At 32.8% G+C, this 25,283-nt stretch overlaps 1 protein-coding gene across 1 annotated transcript; it reads right to left on the bottom strand.

The window, feature by feature from the left end:
• Window positions 1-7,412: 7,412 nt before the first annotated feature.
• Window positions 7,413-8,817, bottom strand: LOC128246110 (uncharacterized). The gene is made up of 2 exons (XM_052964312.1): window positions 8,276-8,817; window positions 7,413-7,953 (listed from the first exon to the last, which is right to left on the bottom strand). The coding sequence occupies exons 1-2, from the start codon at window positions 8,815-8,817 to the stop codon at window positions 7,413-7,415; spliced, it is 1,083 nt and encodes a 360-aa protein (XP_052820272.1).
• Window positions 8,818-25,283: the final 16,466 nt, after the last annotated feature.

Raw genomic sequence — 25,283 nt, forward strand, 5'->3', positions numbered from 1 at the left:
GACATTTATTTAGACAAGGGAAAGGAAATGTCTGGTTTTTATATTGAGCTTGTTGACTACAAACATATTGATGCCTTAGAGTGGGAAACACGCATGGAATACATGCATAATGTACTTATCCATTAACAGCGCGGTTACGAACTTAAATCGGAAAGCGAAACCTGAAAATCATTGTAGTCGATTAAACCGGTGGACGAGCCTTTATTTTTCACCGCAAAACGAATTTTGGATGGGATTAATATGAGTCACTATAGCGGTTAATCCGTCTGTCCATCTGTCAACATCCTGCTGAACTCTAGTCACCTTAAGTCACTTTAGTCACTTTCAACATTTGGTCATTGCACGACATCATACTTGGTAGATTTGGTCATTGAACGACATCAAACTTGGTAGATTTGGCAATTGAACGACATCAAACTTGGTAGAATTGGCTATTCAAGGACATCGTAATTGCAGGATTTATTATAGTGCAAACCGTTGTTTTTTTCTGATCCTTACCTAGCACGATTTGTTATAGTGCAACTGCTTTTATTCTTTGCAAGGGTGTCAATAGTGGTTCTGCAGTTAACATTTACCATAAAACACAATAGATATATTAGTAGCTATGACTGTTGTTTTCATTTTCTTCATTCATTCATAGTACTGTAAAGAAAAAAAATTGACACCCACACAAAAATGCACGGACGACATGTTCTTCTTGTGCACTACTAGTAAACTAAAAGTGTACACGTGATGAATTATATACATTATAAAATAAGCCAAAATGTACTTTTCTGGTTCAGTCATAGTTGTCTTACTGTATTGGTTTGGTATCACTGATAATACCATTTTAATGACTTTGATTTAAACAGTATCTATTTCAAAATAATATTATAATGATATTCATAGTTAGAGCATATTCAATATTAAATGGTTGACGGAGGTAATAATATATGAAAAGTAGACAAATGAAATATGCACAAAACAAAATAATTTGACAGAATTGAGAAGGAAGTTATGGTAGCTTATACTATGCCTCGCTTCTGTCACTCTTTCAAGCTACATGTAATGGTGTAAATGTTAATGATTTATGATGTAATGCCATTTTCATGAATTTTGAAATAAAAACAAACGGTTTCTACAAGTCATATACTGGTCATATTTGTATATTCGTGATTAAAAATAATATAAAACAAAATTTATACTTAATATGAATTTCCTTTCAAGCCAACATTTAAAAAATAATGTCTGCATAATGATAGTGTTGTGTAATGTTTGTTACTAGAATGAGAAACAACATCAATTTCATGATGTGAAGTAATTTATAAGTACATTACAAAGCTATAAATCATTGATTTAAACAACAGGAAATGATTTTAACTCAATTTCAAAAGAAAGGATCACATTCTAAGTTGATCGAAGTACCATTCTTTTACTCAGTCTTTAGGTGTAAACACTATTAATAACAATAAGTTCAGTTAGAACTGTATTTATAAAATATGTCAGCATTGGAGCACAAACACGTTTTCCTTGATGTATACAGAGCATGATATAAAAAAGCAATGTTTTAGGGCCATCACACTGATTTGAATTATCAAATTATATAACCGAAGCATGCAAGAGAAACGAAAATATGTAAAATATTGCCTTTACATAAGAAGTAAAAGTACTACAGAAAAGGAGGACAGTACTTAACATGAGAGTTTTCATTTACTGACAAGTATTAAAAAATGTAATTTAAAAACACACCTACTCTTGAACATTAATGAAGTCAATTTTTTGTACATTGTAGTTCTGAAACTTAACATGACACATTTACGTAATTATAATACATTATCACTGTCTATATATATAGTTGTTCAGTATCATAACACTCGAAGGTGATTTAATAACTTGAAATTATAAAAGTATATTAACTAAATTACAGAAAGGTGATGTCCCTATCATTAATGAACTCTGAATCTTGAGATGAAATGCCATGAATCAATATTAAAATTTTGATTTCGTGTTATTATCATTATGCAGAAAAATGATTAAAACAAATGATTTTGATTAAGAAATAAATCCTAAGATAAAAAATACTTTATATGACATGTATTGCTTGGTAGGCCCAGAAAAGTCCTACTTAGGTCAAGTATGAAGTTGAAAAATATGTTTGAAGGTGACAAAAGTTCTTACTGAGAACCATATGAGACAACATAGAATGGCTATGGAATAACGAACATTGATTTTTTAAACATACAATATGTGTTACACTTAGACTAATGTCCCGCATTTTGTACAATCTATGGCCTATGAGCAGTTAAGGTGACATCTTTGTGACTCGAACTACTTGTACCGAACTTTTTTTAAATAAGTAAAATGTGTTTGAATAGAAGTTGGTATTTATTTAACGGCATTTTTGTTTGCCAACGTCATTTTTGAAGCCCAGCTGTTATTTCATAATTTAAGGGAGACAATCATTGCAGGCGTATTGAGATTGACCTGTTGACTGTACCTTTGAAATAATTTCCCTTTGACAATTATATATAGTTAGTCCAATCATAAACATATTCCGTGATATTTCATTGGTCAGATGATTTATGTTCAAACAATACCACCATGTTCAGCATTTCATAAGTTTTGTGGAAAATTTAATTTGATTTTGTGTAAGTTTAGGAAGCTTATATGGCAATTATTGTTTTTTAGACTAAATTATGTACTTTCGTAGTGTTGTTTAAGCAGACAATAATTCCGAATTTCGCTAATTGTAATTTAAACATAGTTCATACTGCGTTCATTGAGGTTAAATGGTCACAACATAGTTTTACAATTTTTTCCCTTAAAATAAATTGTCAAGTACGAATATGTGGTCTAGGATGCCATCTCTATTATTTACATGTAACATTGAGAATGCTTCTTCAGACTGATATTTTGTTAAAGTCCGAGTAAAGTACATAATTTATAGTCGTTCTTCTTTGAATTCAGCTCAATTCAGCGCAATACTTGTTATCAGAAAGAAAACAACAACACATTTATCCGTCAGATATTTACCAGTGTCTGCTATACTAGAACTTTGCGTTCTTTCGGCCTGACGCAACATGAATTCCGTGAATTTCAAATATTAACGATAACTAACTTATAAGTGAGTGATTATTTTAGGAGAAACACGACAGACGTTTTTGATTATTTAAATCAAATTGGTTTGGACTTATTTTTAAGGATTTTTGGTCGTAAATAATTTGTTTAAAGGCTGAAAAAAAATAATCAATTATAATAGTTCTACGCTAGTTTAAGTGTTTTTGTAAAGGGACGTAACCGATGTTTTATACCCATTTCCCCAATGTCCTTCAAAGGTTCAATTCAAGATGCATTCAAATGGGTTAAAGGGCAATTTTAATGAGCAATCTTTTTTATATATATTGATTATAGGAAAGAAATATTTTTCGCTCTTCGCTCGCTTCTGGTTTGATAAAAAAAATGACCAACAATTTTTAAATTATATTTTTTCGCTCGCTCGCTCTAATTTTTTTTTTTTTTTTTTTTTTTTGGGGGGGGGAATCCGAGGAACGAAATATTAATTTGGTGTTGCCTAAACCAGGATGCACTCTCTATATTTAAGATTGTGAATGCTACTCCAGACTGATATTTTGTCCGGTTGATGCACATAATATAAATTCGTTATTCCTCGAATTCAGTTCAATACCTGCAATCACTAAAACATCATGAGTTTCTCGGAGATTTAATATTGTCCCCTGGACTACAACTTTGCGTACTTCCATGCACGATGAAACAAATTCCTTGAAAAATAAGCGGAAACTTACTTCAAACAGAGTGAATTTTTTAGGAGAAACGCGATATACCTCTTTATTGTCTAGATCAATTGGTTTTGAACTTAATGTGAAGGAAATGTATGGTTGTTATGTACGTTAAACGCTAAAAATGGCATTTCTTTCCAATCTAAAGTGTTGCTAAGATTACATAAAGATGTATTGGGAAATGAATTAGTAGTGTATAATATTTACACAATACAAAAATAGGTATGAAAGTGTGAAACATGTGCCTGGAAAACACAAAAAGTGTTGGGTAGTTAAGGGAAAGATAGCGTTGGTCCTGTTACTGGACAAAAACAACATTTGTTATTGCGCGTTAGTGTTAACATATGAATAAATCCAAAATATTATTATTTTCATATTTTTGATGAACATGATTAAATATCAATCAGTGCCGTAGCCAGAGGCTCATTTAAACCGAGGCAGTACATAGGGGTCAAGGAACATGCTCCCTCCTATTTTGTTTCTAGGACTTCGTTTAGTTTGCCATTGACGATACGTCGGCCATGTAAAACTACCGAAAACTTCGTATTGTTGGCACTTTATATACGTTTTTAATGAGCAAGCGTAAAGGAAAGATTTTCATATATTTATTATTGGTATCAGGACCAAGGGACGAGCTCGGCGGAAAAAGGGGGGTTTAGTGATAAAGTAAGCAAACACGGATTCAAGATACGCTATAAATGTAAAATTTAATTTTGTTTTCTGAATAAAAAAAAAATACTTCGAAATCTGGAATCGCAATCGTAGAGTATATGTGCTTTATATTGGAATGTTTTAATGAACATATATAAAAGCCAAACGATTCAGCCAAGCGACTAACCTGGTAACAGGTAACTTACAGATTGCATCAATGGTTTGGGAGTCGTTTTCGTCACACTTTGAAATCCTTCTTTTAATGACAAAGGAGTGATTCCATCTTATAGCGTTGGTTTCAAATTTGCTTATTAAGTTATTATAGAAAGTTCGTATGAAAATGTTCAATTGATTTTGTATTTAAAGCTTAAAGGAAGATGGTCATATTTTCCAAGTAATAAATATGTCCCATCTTTAACGTCTTCCAATTGTTCAGGTGAAGTAAAGTGCTGTTTTATGTGGTCTAAAAATGGATATAACTGATTAAGCTTATAATGATCATTATAACAATGATAATAATAATAATTACGGTCAGTCACTGATGTATTTACACGGTTATCATCCCTTTGATTTTTTCTAGTTTCCCTGGCAATATATTTATTTGTATAGCTATTATATCTGACCTGTCATACACCTCTATAAAATAGTATTATAAATGCTATTATATACCACTTTCCATTGACTTCAAATAACTTGCCGCATCTTGTTCGTTCAGAGTATCTTTAATGGATGAATATGTGTTCATAATGGACAGGGTTCTAATGGAATCCTTTATGAACCATCTCGTAACCGAGAAAATAGGGAGAGTCTGTCCTTTAAAGTCCAATGAAATACGACATATTCGTTTCCTCCTCATTCTGTGGTGAGTCGGTTCAAAGGTCAGACACTGCCCTTTATATGGCATGTGATTTTGCGGAGTTGTGAAAAAAGTAAGTTGTTGAAATGTGTTCATAAAATTGTAAATTGATGGAACCTGTGCGCATGATGAGACTACTACTTAATTTAGACAACGATTTCTATAATGCATGACATATCAAGCATAAAGATTAAGGTCAGTAATCCGAACCTAAACGCCAATTACTTGGACACTCATTGTCGATGCACCATCAAACACTATTCCTCGACAAGAGTTAGGACTATGTCCCATTGTAATTGGCTGCAGCGTGTAACTGCGAAATATTTGATTTGGAAAGTTTTCATCATACATGTATATGCTTATCCAGTTCAAGAAGAAGTTATTATTTCCGTTCCGCGGTTTTGGACTTTTAACCATCTCACTCTGAGAGAAATTTCCCCTGCTGAAAGTTTAATAATAAATTATGTCCATGTGGACATGTCTGTGTTTGTTTATTTTATAACACGCGTTACCAGTGAGTTAAACAAGCGTGCTCTACACTTAGCAACCAGAGCTTTTCATTCCATTAAATTTCATTAAATGTTTATATATTTGATACATATAGCCGAGATTTAAGCATGTATAAAATGGAACATGCAATAACTCGTTTGTATATATTGTTTAGGCTGTTAAAACTATAAATTATTTTTGAGTGTCATTTTGTACATTCTGTCCAATGCGCGAGCAAAAAGGCATTGCTGTAGAGTTTGATACATTGTACAGAGTCCCGGCAGTTCTAAATGACAGCAAAGAAGGTGCCTCGGTTTGGCTCAGTGTCTGTTGCTACGGCATTTTTCATAATTAAATGTAACATTGTAGTCGTTTCAAGAATTCCGAGGTCGATCTTATTAGTTTTCATTGTATAAGTTTTTTTAGTTTTTTTCCTCTCCAATTTTTAACCGAGGCAACTGCCTCGGTGTGCTTCAGTGTGGCTACGGCGCTGAATACAGATATTAATGAATTCAACAGATTAGAAACATACTGTTGGTATGAAAATGAACTTAAGCAAGAAAATTACCTAGATGTGATACAAATGAATAAATTCAGAATAGCACTTACAAAATTTCGAGTTTCCTCTCACGATTTATTGATTGAAACGGGAAGACATCATAACATACCGAGGGCAGATAAAATTTGTACTTATTGCAACATGAATGTCATTAAAAATGAATATCATTTTCTTCTAATTTGTCCATATTATAATAATTTAAGGAAAGAATACTTTAAACCTTATTTTTGCATTTACAAAACAAAAGTTTATAACTTTGATGTCATCAGATTCAAGAAAAACTTGAATAAAGTAGTAGTAAATTTATGTACTTTGCATTTATATTACGATCACGAAATTAACATGATCTGATAACTAAAACCATTATTACAAAAATGTTTGAAATTATGCAACATCTCTCATTGACCATGTCTTTGCTTTTTACGACAAAGTGATATAATTTATATTGGCTATGAATGTTGTAAACGTTTAATGCTGAATAAATGTTATGTTATGTTATGTTATGTTATGTTATGTTATTTATCGACAAAATACTTCTTTGTACTAGGATCAGCAAGTCGCGCTTGTTAACGCTCTAATTACGACTTCCCCAACAGCCGCGTAGATGAATGCACGCTAATACGCAATTGCGTAATGAAAAGTTTACGGGTCGACATTTTCGTCATACCAAAACCACCGAATTTGAAATAAAAACCGAAAGGGAGTAGAGGTATGGAGTGAAGGGGTTAATATACCCCAATGCATTGATCTGCGTAATCCTAAATTAGCCCTAGCTTCACACCTGCACACATCGAATAAAGCGAGCATACCTGAGAGTGGAAGGGAGTGCGTATGGGCATAATTTTCTTAATAGGCTTTGTACATATGTACAACTTGGGAAGTTTTCAGTATAAAAGAGAGCACTTCTGAAACTTTCAGTGAAAGTATGTTCACATAATAATTAGAAACATGGAAGGACCAACATTCTATATATCAGTGTAAATTAATTTGAATTACAAACTATGTACATTTATATTAAGTAAATATAATTCAAGAGTTAAACATAGTGTGTTTGGATACTGTTTCTAATTATATAACTTCATCAGACATCTGTCGATCTTGCGTTTTTTATCATTTCCAAAATTGCTTCCCTTTCGCTTTTCGGAATATTATGTTGTTTCTTTGCTATTGTGACTGCTAATTCCTGAAGGTCATCGCTCTTTTCGTTCTGTATCTGTTGTGGCTTAGACATGAGCTGCCTACTTTTATTTCTTAACACCAGGAGATACACTACCAAGTTGAAGACATCTCCGAGGTTGGTGAATACGACCCCGAAGTAGTTCAAAATCTCCGGTATTTCCAATGGATTGTCCACAAACAGTGACCAAGCTCCAAAAAGACCAAAACACCACCATTGCAATACGAACGCACACACGAACATTAGCATCCTCTTAGCAGCTTTAATGTGGCGCCCAACAGCGTTCGCATATGTGCCGAATCTGTATTTGCGGATTAATGTATCGCTGCGAATCCTGATGAAGGTAAGTATGTAGAGCACAATGTTGGCAACCAAAATAACTGGTACTGGGATGGTAGTGAGCACCATATTTGCCACGTGGCCCTTGATAGCGTCGTACAAGCATCTGGAAATATATGTTCTAACTATTACTCTAGCTTGTAACATAGTTGTGTACCATTCATATCAAATACCATTCATAGCTGCTTGTGTATGAACAATTAGCAAACCTGATAAGCGTTTGTTTTTCAAATTGTATGATTGGACATTAGTTACACTGTTTGCTCATATAAAACATATGGAATTATATAAAATTAAAATATCTCTTCTAATTATATATATATGATATGATATATATATTTATCATTTCATAGCCTGAGAATTATCATAATGCAAAGTATGAAAACAGTAAAAGTGAAAACTAAAAGTAGTTTGAGCATTTGACTTACGCAATTCCCATCGGCCCAAACTGCTCATACGTGGCTGCAACCGTTGCCCCAAAGATGGGGACACCAAAAGCCCAGATAATCAAACAACTATCGTACTTTCCAAACGAAATTTTCTTATTCAGGAACATCATGACGAAAACGTGGACAGCCACGACATTCACGATGAGAATCTGGGCAACAACAAAGACCGTCATAACAAATCCGTAAAATGCACACAGCTCTTTTGGTCTCACGTGATCCAAAGTGAACAGAATCTGTAGATGGTCCATCAAATGAGAGGCACAGAACATCCCATCGCAAGTTGAAATGTAGACGACAAGCCTCTCTCCTTTAGACCATTTAGTGAAAAACTCACCAGCCTTGCGACGCTTAAAGGACAGAACAATGGTTGCCACTGCACAGCTGAGACTCGCGAGTAAGCATACAATTGCGGGTATGTGTATATAGTAAAACATTCCATTAGCCAACCCGTAAACTGGAATATCGTACCCATCTTTAAACAGAAATGTTTCTGGCTTTGTCGTGTTATTTGGCACCATCATCTCTAATTGCTGCAATACAACTAAACCTATACAAAGGGAACGTTCAATTGCGGCCACCTGAAAACAGCTGTTATTGAGTGGCAGAATGCGACCTGCCATGATAACAAAACATTCAATTGTGGTTTTGTCGTTTTCTTAATTATAGACATTTATTTAGATCAGGACAACGGAATGTCTGGTTATTTTTTAGTGTGAGCTTGTTAACTACAGACATATTCGAGCCTTAGAGTCGACACACACACGGCAACACACATGGAATACATAAATAATGTACTTATCAATTAACAGCGGTGTTAAGAACTTAAATCGGCCAGCGAAACCTGGAAATCAATGTAGGCAATTAAATCGGTAGACGAGGTCCGGCTGTTTTCCCCCGCAAAACGATTTTATATGAGTCACTATAGCGGTTAATATGTATGTCTTTCTGCCATCATGCTGCTGAACTCTAGTTACCTTAAGTCACCATAGTCACTATCAACATTTGGTCATTGCACGACATCAAACTTGGTAGATTTGGTCATTGCACAAAATCATACTTGGTAGATTTGGTCATTGCACAACATCACATTTGGTCGAATTGGCCATTTAACGACATCATAATTGCAAGATTTATTATACTGCCAAACGTATCTTTTCTGATCCTTACCTAGCACGATGTGTCAACGTGCTACTGCTTTTATTCTCTGCAGGGATGTCAATAGCGGTTCTGCAGTTGACATTTACAATAAACACTAACTATATATATTAGTACCTATGACTGTTGTCATTTTCTTCATTCATTCATAGTACTGTAAAGAAAAGAAATGACACCCACACAAAAATGCACGGACGACATGTTCTTCTTGTGCACTACTAGTAAACTAAAAATGTACAAGTGATGAACTATATACATTATAAAATAAGCCAAAATGTACTTTTCTGGTTCAGTCATTATTGTCTTACTGTATTGTTTTGGTATCACTGATAATACCATTTTAATAACTTTGGTTTAAACAGTATCTATTTCAAAATAATATTATAATGATATTCATAGTTAGAGCATATTCAATATTAAATGGTTGACGGAGGTAATAATATATGAAAAATAGACAAATGAAATATGCACAAAACAAAATAGTTTGACAGAATTGAGAAGGAAGTTATGGTAGCTTATACTATGCCTCGCTTCTGTCACTCTTTCAAGCTACATGTAATGGTGTAAATGTTAATGATTTATGATGTAATGCCATTTTCATGAATTTTGAAATAAAAACAAACGGTTTCTACAAGTCATATACTGGTCATATTTGTATATTCGTGATTAAAAATAATATAAAACAAAATTTATACTTAATATGAATTTCTTTTCAAGCCAACATTTAAAAAATAATGTCTGCATAATGATAGTGTTGTGTAATGTTTGTTACTAGAATGAGAAACAACATCAATTTCATTATGTGAAGTAATTTATAAGTACATTGCAAAGCTATAAATCATTGATTTAAACAACAGGAAATGATTTTAACTCAATTTCAAAAGAAAGGATCACATTCTAAGTTGATCGAAGTACCATTCTTTTACTCAGTCTTTAGGCGTAAACACTATTAATAACAATAAGTTCAGATAGAACTGTATTTATAAAATATGTCAGCATTGGAACACAAACACGTTTTCCTTGATGTATACAGAGCATGATATAAAAAAGCAATGTTTAAGGGCTATCACACTGATTTGAATTATCAAATTATATAACCGAAGCATGCAAGAGAAACGAAAATATGTAAAATATTGCCTTTACATAAGAAGTAAAAGTACTACAGAAAAGGAGGACAGTACTTAACATGAGAGTTTTCATTTACTGACAAGTATTAAAAAATGTAATTTAAAAACACACCTATTCTTGAACATTAATGAAGTCAATTTGTTGTACATTGTAATTCAGAAACTTAACATGACACTTTTACGTAATTATAATACATTATCACTGTTTATATATATATAGTTGTTCAGTATCATAACACTCGAAGGTGATTTAATAACTTGAAATTATAGAAGTATATTAACTAAATTACAGAAAGGTGATGTCCCTATCATTAATGAACTCTGAATCTTGAGATGAAATGCCATGAATCAATATTAAAATTTTGATTTCGTGTTATTATCATTATGCAGAAAAATGATTAAAACAAATGATTTTGATTAAGAAATAAATCCTAAGATAAAAAATACTTTATATGACATGTATTGCTTGGTAGGCCCAGAAAAGTCCTACTTAGGTCAAGTATGAAGTTGAAAAATATGTTTGAAGGTGACAAAAGTTCTTACTGAGAACGAAATAAGACAACATAAAATGGCTATGGAATAACGAACATTGATTTTTTAAACATACAATATGTGTTACACTTAGACTAATGTCCCGCATTTTGTACAATCTATGGCCTATGAGCAGTTAAGGTGACATCTTTGTGACTCGAACTACTTGTACCGAACTTTTTTTAAATAAGTAAAATGTGTTTGAATAGAAGTTGGTATTTATTTAACGGCATTTTTGTTTGCCAACGTCATTTTTGAAGCCCAGCTGTTATTTCATAATTTAAGGGAGACAATCATTGCAGGCGTATTGAGATTGACCTGTTGACTGTACCTTTGAAATAATTTCCCTTTGACAATTATATATAGTTAGTCCAATCATAAACATATTCCGTGATATTTCATTGGTCAGATGATTTATGTTCAAACAATACCACCATGTTCAGCATTTCATAAGTTTTGTGGAAAATTTAATTTGATTTTGTGTTAGTTTAGGAAGCTTATATGGCAAATATTGTTTTTAGACTAAATTATGTATTTTCGTAGTGTTGTTTAAGCAGACAATAATTCCGAATTCCGCTAATTGTAATTTAAACATAGTTCATACTGCGTTCATTGAGGTTAAAGGGTCACAACATAGTTTTATACACACTTTTTCCCTTAAAATAAATTGTCAAGTACGAATATGTGGTCTAGGATGCCATCTCTATTATTTACATGTAACATTGAGAATGCTTCTTCAGACTGGTATGTTGTTAAAGTCCGAGTAAAGTACATAATTTATAGTCGTTCTTCTTTGAATTCAGCTCAATTCAGCGCAATACTTGTTATCAGAAAGAAAAAAACAAAAACATTTGTCCGTCAGACAATTACCGGTGTCTGCTGTACTAGAACTTTGCGTTCTTTCGGCCTGATGCAACATTAATTCCGTGAATTTCAAATATTAACGATAACTAACTTATAAGTGAGTGATTATTTTTAGGAGAAACACGACAGACGTTTTTGATTATTTAAATCAAATTGGTTTGGATTTATTTTTAAGGAAATATATGGTTATTATGTAAGTGAAACGCTAGAAATGGCATTTCTTTCCAATCTAAAATGTGTGTAAACACATACAAATGTATTGGGAAAGGAATTAGTAGTGTATAACCTCAACACAAATAGCTACGAAAGGTTGAAGCTGGTGCTGGGAAAATAAACCAATCAAAAGGCAAAAACGTTTCGGTTGGGAGGAAAAGATAGCGTTGGTCGGGTTACTGGACACAAAAAACATTTGTTATTACGCCCAAGTGTTATAATATGTATAAACCAATATGCAATTATTTTCACATATTTGACAAATATTTGTAAATATTAATAAAATAAATGCTATATCAATTACAGCCATAATAACGAGAAATTAGTCAGGTAAGTCCCATGCCTTGAAAACACGTGGTCATTGTCATTTAATGATAATATTACAATTTATTTAACTTAATTATGAAACATAACTGAAAAAGCAATTTAAATGGGATCTACATAGGATAAATGACATAGTTACGCTTCAGGCAAATCCAGTTAGGTTTTATCTGTCACATTTAATAAGTGGTCTATTTCTTTTGGAGTTTACCGTTTAACGTAGCCCATATGAGGTTTTAGTTGCGATGTCTACTTCAAAAAAGATGTTGCTGATTTTGGTATTCATAGAGATCTAGGGTATGTTCACATCTTTATTATGTCGGCAGCACAATCAATTTAATACTTAAATTGATATTTTAATCTCATCAATTCAAGGAACATATAAACCCGTTCACATGAAGTATTGATTTTGTTTTGTGCGCCCGCTCCTATATTTAATCGCCAACCAGATTTTTGGTCGTAAATAATTTGTTTAAAGGCTGAAAAAATAATCAATTATAATAGTTCTACGCTAGTTTAAGTGTTTTTGTAAACCGATGCGTAATGTTTTATACTGTATATCGATCGGTTTAGCATTGGTTTTAATAAATTAAATCAAAATGGCGGCTTCCAGTATAAACACTGTGGCTCGAATTTTCGACATTTAATCTTATTTTTGACAATAATTGTGTTTGGACCACACTGAAAGTCATTTTCATTGTCTTATACATTAAAGGGTCATGAATTGAATGAATAATTATGCAATAAAACATGTGTATCTGATACTGGTGGCTATAATATTGCGTTATTAGTGATTCTTTTTGGATGGAAATAGGAAAAATGAAAAGTGACTCAACTTAGTATTATTTGTCAAGTCAAGTCATAATACAAGTGACCAGAATTTTACCTTATAACGTCGATGCTGAAGAAGACACCTTCACTTGACAGAAACATGGTTCATTGTTTGATCCAAATTGATTTATCAAAGTCATTTTTGACCAAATTCTGACAAAAACAACAGTTTTAAATAAATATCTTTACACAAAAAGCATATCAACGTTGGTCTGGATAGACCAAAAAATACTTGCTTAACCTAAGTTTATCACCTTAATTTCTATTTTCTTTAACAGTATAATCCAGGATTATCATCACATCTCACTGACCATAAAATTCTCTGAACATTTCATTTCGATAAGCACATGTCATAGCATTTACTGTGATAAAACGAAATCAAGAAATTTAAATATATGTGGAGTCTGATATTTGATAAACCAGTGTAAAATATAATTTTTTAAACATCCGAAATCAATCCTAACGAATGTCTTGATACAGTTGCAAATGGTGTTAAAGTGATTCAGGTAGATTTATATAAGTCGTTTAAAACTTTTCCCTAAAAGCAGAGTTATATTTTATTATGAATAATCGTCATACTTAAGACATGTTTTAATTATATTAAAAATTTGGTTTATCCATATAAATGTGTGAACTTAAACGGATGAATAAATAGTATGTATTCGGACATTTCCCCAATGTCCTTCAAAGGTTCAATTCAAGATGCATTTAAATGGGTTAAAAGGCAATTTTAATGAGCAATCTTTCTTATATATATTGATTATAGGAAAGAAATATTTTTCGCTCTTCGCTGGCTTCTGGTTTTACAAAAAATGACCATCATTTTTTTTTAATTATATTTTTTCGCTCGCTCGCTCTAATGTTTTTGGGGGGCAAAAATCCGAGGAACGAAATATTGATTTGGAATGGCCTAAACCAGGATGCACTCTCTATATTTAAGATTGTGAATGCTACTCCAGACTGATATTTTGTCCGGTTGAAACTATGTACATTTATATTAAGTAAATATAATTCAAAAGTTAAAGATAGTGAGGTTGGATACTGTTTCTAATTATATAACTTTATCAGACATCTGTCGATTTTGCGTTTTTTATCATTTCCAAAATTGCTTCCCTTTCGCTTTTCGGAAAAATATGTTGTTTCTTTGGTATTGTGACTGCTAATTCCTGAAGGTCATCGTTCTTTTCATTCTGTATCTGTTGTGACTTAGACATGAGCTGCTTACTTTTATTTCTAAACACCAGGAGATACACTACCAAGTTGAAGACACCTCCGAGGTTGGTGAATACGACCCCGAAGTAGTTCAAAATCTCCGGTATTTCCAATGGATTGTCCACAAACAGTGACCAAGCTCCAAAAAGACCAAAACACCACCATTGAAATACGAACGCAAACACGAACATTAGCATCCTCTTAGCAGCTTTAATGTGGCGCCCAACAGCGTTCGCATTTGTGCCGAATCTGTATTTGCGGATTAATGCATCGCTGCGAATCCTGATGAAGGTAAGTATGTAGAGCACAATGTTGGCAACCAAAATAACTGGTACTGGGATGGTAGTGAGCACCATATTTGCCACGTGGCCCTTGATAGCGTCGTACAAGCATCTGGAAATATATGTTCTAACTATTTTCTAGCATGTAACATAGTTGTGTACCATTCATGTCAAATACCATTTATAGCTGCTTGTGTATAAACAATTAGCAAACCTGATAAGCGTTTGCTTTTCAAATTGTATGATTGGACATTAGTTACACTGTTTGCTCATATAAAACATATGGAATTATATAAAATTAAATTATCTCTTCTGATTATATATATATATATATATATATATATATATATATATATATATATATATATATATATATATATATATATATATATATATATATATATATATATATATATATATATATATATATCATTTCATAGCCTGAGAATTATCATAATGCAAAGTATGAAAACAGTAAAAGTGAAAACTAAAAGTAGTTTGAGCATTTGACTTACGCAATTCCCATCGGCCCAAACTGCTCATACGTGGCTGCAACCGTTGCCCCAAAGATGGGGACACCAAATGCCCAGATAATCAAACAACTGTCGTACTTTCCAAACGAAATTTTCTTATTCAGGAACATCATGACGAAAGCGTTGACAGCCACGACATTTACGATGAGAATCTGGGCAACAACAAAGACCGTCATAACAAATCCGTAAAATGCACACAGCTCTTTTGGTCTCACGTGATCCAAAGTGAACAGAATCTGTAGATGGTCCATCAAATGAGAGACACAGAACATCCCATCGCAAGCTGAAATGTAGACGACAAGCCTCCCTCTTTTAGACCATTTAGTGAAAAACTCACCAGCCTTGCGACGCTTAAAGGACAGAACAATGGTTGCCACTGCACAGCTGAGACTCGCGAGTAAGCATACAATTGCGGGTATGTGTATATAGTAAAACATTCCATTAGTCAACCCGTAAACTGGAATATCGTACCCATCTTTAAACAGAAATGTTTCTGGCTTTGTCGTGTTATTAGGCACCATCATCTATAATTGCTGCAATACTACTAAAGCTATACAAACGGAACGTTCCATTGCGGCCACCTGAATGAATGAGCTGGTTGGAACTGTATTTATACTTACTAGAATTTTAATGATGTATCTGCATGTGAAGTGTACTATTGGAAATTATAAAAGTATAAACAGCTGTTATTCAGTCGCAGAATGCGATCTGCCTTGATAACAAAACATTCAATTGTGGTTTTGTCGTTTTCTTAATTATAGACTTTTATTAAGACCAGGACAACGGAATGTCTGGTTATTTTTTATTGTGACCTTGTTGACTACAGACATATTGGAGCCTTAGAGTCCACACACACACGGCAACACACATGGAATACATAAATAATGTACTTATCAATTAACAGCGGGGATAAGAACTTAAATCGGCCAGCGAAACCTGGAAATCAATGTAGGCGATTAAATTGGTAGACGAGGTCCGGCTTTTTCCCCCGCAAAACGATTTTATATGAGTCACTATAGCGGTTAATATGTCTGTCTCTCTGCCATCATGCTGCTGAACTCTAGTTACCTTAAGTCACCATAGTCACTATCAACATTTGGTCATTGCACGACATCATACTTGGTAGATTTGGTCATTGCACAAAATCATACTTGGTAGATTTGGTCATTGCACAACATCACACTTGGTCGAATTGGCCATTTAACGACATCATAATTGCAAGATTTATTATACTGCAAAACGTATTTTTTCTGATCCTTACCTAGCACGATGTGTCAAAGTGCTACTGCTTTTATTCTCTCCAGGGATTCAATAGCGGTTCTGCGGTTGGCATATTAGTAGCTATGACTGTTGTTGTCATTTTCTTCATTCATTCATAGTACTGTAAAGAAAAAAATGACACCCACACAAAAATGCACGGACGACATGTTCTTCTTGTGCACTACTAGTAAACTAAAAGTGTACAAGTGATGAACTATATACATTATAAAATAAGCCAAAATGTACTTTTCTGGTTCAGTCATAATTGTCTTACTGTATTGGTTTGGTATCACTGATAATACCATTTTAATAACTTTGATTTAAACAGTATCTATTTCAAAATAATATTATAATGATATACATAATTATAGCATATTCAATATTAAGGTACATGACCACGTTACTCCGAAAAATATGAAAGTCGGCCGATTTCAATAAAACTTGGAACAATCATCAATGACTCTACTTTAACGAGGTGTATTTTTTTTTTTAAATCCCGTCTTTTGTTGATTTACAGCGCCACCTAGCGGACACGTGCTATTTGGCGCTAACTTTGATAAAACCGTAAAAAAATATAACTTTACGGCTTTTTTTTTACAAAAAAAAAATCGGAAATATAATTTATTGTACGATGAATAAATAATCCTATAATTTTAGTATAAGTATTTAAGAAAAAAATAATTAATTTTAAGTTTTATGACCAAAAGGCTTTAATAAGAAATCGCCAAAAACAGATACCAATCGGTGAATTTGACGTATTTATCTCGAAAACGAACTCGGGAAGGGTATGTTTTTATTTAATCATAGGAAACGGAACGGAATAATGAATACAATTATGTAAAAAAATAAAAAATTGACTGTGAGGTTAATTGCTAAAAGATATAAGTAACCTAAGAAAATTGATAGAGTTAGCGTGATTTCTACGCCACTGTCAACGTCAATATAAAACACGTCAAATTAGTGACGCCATTGGTTTGTTTGATGCATGAGAATAGTTGTGGATGGAACGTTGTATTCGTCCATAAACGATGGTATCTGTACATAATTAATTTCCTTCCATGTAAGGTTTTTCATTGGAGGCAGTCGTGCAAACAAAATCCATAGATTACTAACTAGTTGTGTGTAACCGTTGAGAACACTTTACACGACACAAATTTTACCATATTAATGTCACCGTGTTTTTAGACAAAATGTTTTCCCGGTATAGCATCTGAAAACACTAATGTTATAATTATATTACTCTATGATATCTAAATAGCAGAAAAAGTTTTATAGCATAAAAAAGTATTTTGGTTTAGTGGGGTTCGTACTCCCGCCATTATAGTCAAAAAGAAAAATAGAAAACATCCGGCTAGTCCACACGGTCACGGGAACTTTAACAAATGCTGGATATGTTGACCTATTAAGGATACATTGATAACATCACGTGATAATGTCAATCAACGAATCACGCAACACCATAGCCGTGATAAATTTTCAATCGCATTATTAACACAAATGAAAACTGTGGTCTTCAAAGACGATATTTGAGCGAGTCACTTTAATGATTAGATTTAATACTGTTCGATTAAAAATAAAAGCCTTTTTTCACGAGTCTTGATGGCTAAAATTAACATCAAACATTTCAGGTTTGAATAAACTTCGTTTTACGAAATTGATTATCATTATTATTATTATAACTATCATTTGCATGACCCCTGCTACAAAAATGAAGAACACGTAAAATGTGTAAGACATATATAGTGCGTACCCGTGTATCACGTTCTGGAAATCTTTTCTCAATTCGGTACCCTGCAGTATGTGCGCCTGTCGGTAATTCTCGTCCCTTAGAGACGTACACCAGGTTGGGCTGCATGAGGAATGTTCATTGAACATGTGGGAGGGCAGGGCGTCTAAACTGGTCTTTATTCCATGCGTGCTGCCCTTATTTTGACTTATTCCATAAGAGAAGCATTTCTGAATATGGGCAATATTATTGTTTGATAATGATTTGTGTTTTGATTTTAGCTTATACAATTCATTTCCGAAATTTTTGACAATATTTTTATCATTTGATTTTTTAAGTTCTGGAAATAAAGACCGCTTGACGCGAGTAAAAGTGGTTGAATCTCCGTCCATTGTCAAGCGTTCGATATTCAACCCCTTTTGTTTCACTTCCTGTAAACAGGTAGATGTAAGAAAGGGTTCCATCGCTTTTGACGAGCCATTCCAGTTTTTTCTTCATCTCCTGTTGAATAGCGGTGGTGCACGAGATTTCGGCCACACTTTCAATAGATGGTCCGATCTCTCGCTCGCGGGCCTTCAGTGCGGTCTTACTGATTCCAGGCAGATTGAGTTCAGCAATTATCGCACTGATCTGAGACTCCTACACCTGCGTTGATCATCGCTAAAAGAGATATACAACAAGCATGTTTTCGACCAAGTAAACTAAGCGCTATTGACGCCTTCACATAATAATCGATAATCATGGTGCACTCATTTTATACTTTTGTTCATTTTACTGCTTTAAATGTTGATTTAGAAATAATGCTTTTTTTTCTAGGAAATGACGAATCTATGAAATGAAATCAATGGAATCAAATTTCGTTACAATATGTCAGGGCGTTTTTTATATGTATTGACGTTAATTCACTTATACATTTTGTGCTAAGTCTAACATCATTCACTACATTTGTTGGCACAACGCTGGCTATTGATATGGTGACAAAATTTACCAGCAGCTAATTTAGTGTTGACATCAAAACATCTTCTAGCTGCGGAGCCGTCACTCGTGGAATGCCGTTTTCCCGTAGGCACCAGATTAACCATCCTACACGTGTTGCAGCTGATATGAAGGATAGATCCAAGGCCATATATAGTTTCCCCCTACAATGCCATTGATGCAAAAACTGTTTCCACAAGAACTACAGGAGCTTAATCTTTCCAAAATTACACCGATTTCTACGACCCTGCGACCTTCTAGCCAAGGCGGGACGGTTTCGGGAACAGAAATGCATGTTTTCTTCTCCACATTCACATTGTTTATTATTGAGGCTCGATTTGCGTTACTCTTAGAAATAAACTGACCTTTTTTCCTCCTCATCTTTACCGGATGTTGTTAACGGAACGTGCCCGGAAGGACAATCCGTTTAAAATGACGTCAGTAACGTATAACTGACAATTTCGCGGCATTTCTACTAAACTTAAGTTCGTTATCTAATTATATGTTTAGAAAGCTTACTAATGTTAATTAGTTCGCTCCCGTATACATAACTACTAAATATCAATTCAGAACATATATAACAAATGACAAACAATATTATCAGTATTCTGACTTTGTTCGTAATTGTGATTGCAATTCACAACATTTGCAAACAGTGAAATTAAAATCATTTGCATAAACAAAATGACACTGCACAACTATTCTCATGCATCAAACAAACCTATGGCGTCACTAACTTGACGTGTTTTATTGACGTTGACGGTGGCGTAGAAATCACGCTTAATCTATCAATTTTCTTAGGTTACTTATATCTTTTAGCAATTAACCTCACCGTCAATTTTTTATTTTTTTACATAATTTTATTCATTATTCCGTTCCGTTTCCTATGACTAAATAAAAACAAACCCTTCCCGAGTTCGTTTTCGAGATAAATACGTCAAATTCACCGATGGGTATCTGTTTTTGGCGATTTCTTATTAAAGCCTTGTTGTCATAAAACTTAAAATTAATTATTTTTTTTCTTAAATACTTATACTAAAATTATAGGATTATTTATTCATCGTACAATAAATTATATTCCGATTTTTTTTTGTAAAAAAAAGCCGTAAAGTTATATTTTTTTACGGTTTTATCAATGTTAGCGCCAAATAGCACGTGTCCGCTAGGTGGCGCTGTAAATCAACAAAAGACGGGATTCGAAAAAAAAAAATTACACCTCGTTAAAGTAGAGTCATTGACGATTATTTGTTCCAAGTTTCATTGAAATCGGCCGACATTCATATTTTTCGGAGTAACGTGGTCATGTACCTTAAATGGTTGACGGAGGTAATAATACATGAAAAATGTCAAATGAAATATGCACAAAACAAAATAATTTGACAGAATTGAGAAGGAAGTTATGGTAGCTTATACTATGCCTCGCTTCTGTCACTCTTTCAAGCTACATGTAATGGTGTAAATGTTGATGACTTTATGATGTAATGCCATTTTCATGAATTTTGAAATAAAAACAAACGGTTTCTACAAGTCATATACTGGTCATATTTGTATATTCGTAATTAAAAATAATATGAAACAACATTTATACTTAATATGAATTTCTTTTCAAGCCAACATTTAAAAAATAAAGTCTACATAATGGTAGTATTGTGGAACGTTTGTTACTAGAATGAGAAACAACATCAATTTCATTATGTGAAGTAATTTACAAGTATATTGTAAAGCTATAAATCATTAAATTTAACAACAAGAAGAAATAATGTTACACCAATTACATAAAGGATGATAACATTCTAAGTTGATCGAAGTACTATTCTTTTTCTCAGTCTTTAGGCATACACTCTATGTATGACAATAAGTTCAGTTATAAAGCATTGGAGCATAAACACGTTTTCCTTGATGTATAACGAGCATTATATAAAAAACCAATGCTTAAGAGCCATCACACTGATTTGAATTATCAAATTATATTACCGAAGCATGCAAGAAAAAAAGAGAGTAAAATATTGCCTTTACATAAGAAGTATAAGAACTACAAAGTAGTACGGACTATACTTAACATGAGAGTTTCCATTCAAGTATTAAAAATGTGATTTTAAAGAAAATCCCACCTACATTTGAACATTAATGAAGTCAATTTGTTGTAATTCAGAAACTAAACATTACACATGTACATATTTAATATAATATATTTTCACTGTATCTCTTTATATATATTCAGTATCATAACACTCGAAGGTGATTTGATAACTTGAAATTATTACAGTATATTAACTAAATTACAGAAAGGGGATGTCACTATCATTAATGAACTCTGAATCTTGAGATGAAATGCCATGAATCAATATTAAATTTTTTGTTATGCAGTAAATTGATTAAAACAGATGATTTTTATAGGGAAATAAATCCTAAGATAAAAATTAGCTATATGACATGTTAAGCTCGGTAGGCCCAGTATGGTCCAAAGACTTATTCCCACTTGGGTCCAGTATGAAAATGAAAAAAGATGATTGAAAGTGATAAAAATGTCTTTCTGAGAGTGAAATGAGACAACATTAAATGAATATGAAATAACAAACCTTTTGTACAATCTATGGTCAATGATGGTATTTATTTTGCGGCATTTTTTTGCTAACGTCATCATTGAAGTCCAGCTGATATTTCATAATCTAAGGGAGACAATAATTACAGGCATATTTAGATTGACCTGTTGACTGTACCTTGGAAATAATTTCCCTTTGACCATTATAAATTATATAGTTAGTCCAATCATATACAGATACCGTGATATTTCATTGGTCAAGTGATTTATGTTAAAAAATACCTCCGTGTTCAGCATTTCATACTTTTTAAACATAGTTCATACTTTTTGAGGTTAAAGGGGCACAATATAGTTTTATATACAATTTTGTTTCGTTAAAATAAATTGTCAAGCAAGTACGAATATGTGGTCTAGGATGCCATCTCTACTTTTACATGTAACATTGAGAATGCTTCTTCAGACTGATATTTTGTTAAAGTCCGAGTAAAGTACATAATTTAAAGTCGTTCTTCTTTGAATTCAGCTCAATTCAGCGCAATACTTGTTATCAGAGTGAAAAAAATCATTAATCCGTCAGACAGTTACCATTGTCTGCTGTACTAGAACATTGCTTTCTTTCGGCCTGATGGAACAACAATTCCGTCAATTTCAAATATTAACGACAACTAACTTATAAGTGAGTGATTAGTTTTAGTAGAAACACGGCAAGCTTTTTTGATTATTTAATTCAAATGGGTTTGAACTTATATTTAAGGAAATATATGGTTGTTATGTACGTAAAACGCTAGAAATGGCATTTCTTTCCAATCTAAAGTGTTTCATGTTTACATAAAAATGTATTGGGAAAGGAATTAGTAGTGTATAACCTCAACGCAAATAGTTACGAAAGGTCGAAGCTGGTGCTGGAAAAATATACCAATCAAAAGGCAAAAAAACGTTTCGGTTGGGAGGAAAAGATAGCGTTGGTCGGGTTACTGGACACAAACAACATTTGTTATTGCACCGAAGTGTTATAATATATATAAACCATTATGCAATTATTTTCATATATTTGACAAATATTTGTAAATATTAATAACATTTCTTAAAGCTCTTTCATTTACAGCCATAATGTCGGGAAATTAGTCAGGTAAGTCCCATGCCTTGAAAACACGTGGTCATTGTCATTAAATGATAATATCAAAATTTATTTAACTTAATTATGAAACATAACTGAAAAAGTAATTTATATGCGATCTACATAGGATAAATGAAATAGCTACACTTTAGGCAAATCCAATTAGGTTTTATCTGTCACATTTAATAAGTGGTATATTTCTTTTGGAGATTACCGTTTAACGTAGCCCATATGAGTTTTTGTTGCGATGTCTACTTTAAAAAAATATGTTGCTGATTTTGGTATTCATAGAGATCTTGGGTATGTTCACATCTTTATTATGTCGGCAGAACAATTAATTTAATACTTAATTTGATATTTTAATCTCATCAGTTCAAGGAACATATAAACCCGTACACATGTAGTATTGATTTTGTTTTGTGCGCCCGCTCCTATATTTTATCACCAACCAGATTTGTGGTCATAAATATTTTGTTTAAAGGCTGAAAGAATAATCAATTATAATTGTTATACGCTAGTTTAAGTGTTTTTGTAAAGGGAAGTAACCGATGCGTAGTGTTTTATACTGTAAATCGATCGGTTTAGCATTGGTTTTAATAAATTCAATCAACATGGAGGCTTCCTGTATAAACAATGTGGCTCGAATTTTCGATATTTAATCTTATTTTTGACAATAATTGTGTTTGGACCACACTGAAAGTCATTTTCATTGTCTCATGCACTAAAGGATCATTTATTGCATGAATAATTATGCAATAACACATGTGTATCTGATACTGGTGGCTATAATATTGCGTTATTAGTGATTCATTTTGGATGGAAATAGGAATGATGAACAGTGACTCAACAAAGTATCATTTGTCAAGTCAAGTCATAATACAAGTGACCAGAATTTTACCTTATAACGTCGATGCTTATCAGGAACATGGTTCTTTGTTTGATCCAAATTAATGTATCAAAGTCATTTTTGACCAAATTCTGACAAAACAACAGATTTAAATAAATATCTTTACACAAAAAGCATATCAACGTTGGTCCGGATAGACCAAAAAATAGTTGCTTAACCTAAGTTTATCACCTTAATGTCTATTTTCTTTAACAGTATAATCCAGGATTATAAAAACATCTCACTGACCATAAAAGTACTCTGAACATACCCCTGTACTTTTCATTTCGATAAGCACATGCCATTGCATTTACTGTGATAATCAAAACGAAGTCAAGAAATTTAAATGTATTGGAGTCTGATATTTTATGAAACCAGTGTAAAACATATTTTTTTAAACATCCGAAATCAATCCTAATGAATGTCTTGATACAGTTGCAAATGATGTTTAAGTGATTCAGGTAGATTTATACAAGTCGTATATTTTTTTTCCTAAAAGCAGCGTTATATTTTATTATGAATGATCGCCATAATTAAAAAATATTTTAATTATATTAAAAAAAATGGTTTAAGCATATAATGTGTGTACTTAAACGGGTGAATAAACAGTAAGTATTTGGACATTTCCCCAATGTCCTTTAAAGGTTCAGTTGATGCATTCAAATGGGTTAAAGGGCAATTTTAATGGACAATCTTTCTTATTTATATTGATTATAAGAAAGAAATATTTTTCGCTCTTCACCGGCTTCTGGTTTTATGAAAAATGACCAACAATTTTTTTTTTCGCTCGCTCGCTCCAATTTGCTTTGACAAAATTCCGAGGACCGAAACATTAATATGGTGTGGCCTAAACCAGGACGCACTCTCTAAATTTAAGATTGTGAATGCTACTTCAGACTGATATTTTGTCCGATTGATGCACATAATTTAAAGTAGTTATTCCTCGAATTCAGTTCAATACCTGCAATCACAAAAACATCATAAGTTTCTCGGAGATTGAATATTTTCTCCTGGACTACAACTTTGCGTACTACCACTCACGGTGAAACATAGATTCCGTGAAAAATTAGCGGCAACTAACTTCAAACAGAGTGAATGTATTTATGAATAACGCGACATACCTCTTTATTGTTTAGATCAATTGGTTTTGAACTTAATTTGAAGGAAATGTATTGTTGTTATGTACGTGAAACGCTACAAATGTCATTTCTTTCCAATATAAAGTGTTGCTTGTTTACATTAAGATGTATTGGGAAATGAATAAGTAGTGTATAATATTTACAAAAATAGGTATGAATCTGTGAAAATGGTGCCGGGAAAACACAAAAAGTGTTGGGTAGTTTAGGAAAAGATAGCGTTGGTCCTGTTACTGGACACAAACAACATTTGTTATTGCGCGTTAAAATATGAATA

Source organism: Mya arenaria, chromosome 9 (assembly GCF_026914265.1).
Source record: "Mya arenaria isolate MELC-2E11 chromosome 9, ASM2691426v1".
Taxonomy (NCBI): Eukaryota; Metazoa; Mollusca; class Bivalvia; order Myida; family Myidae; genus Mya; species Mya arenaria.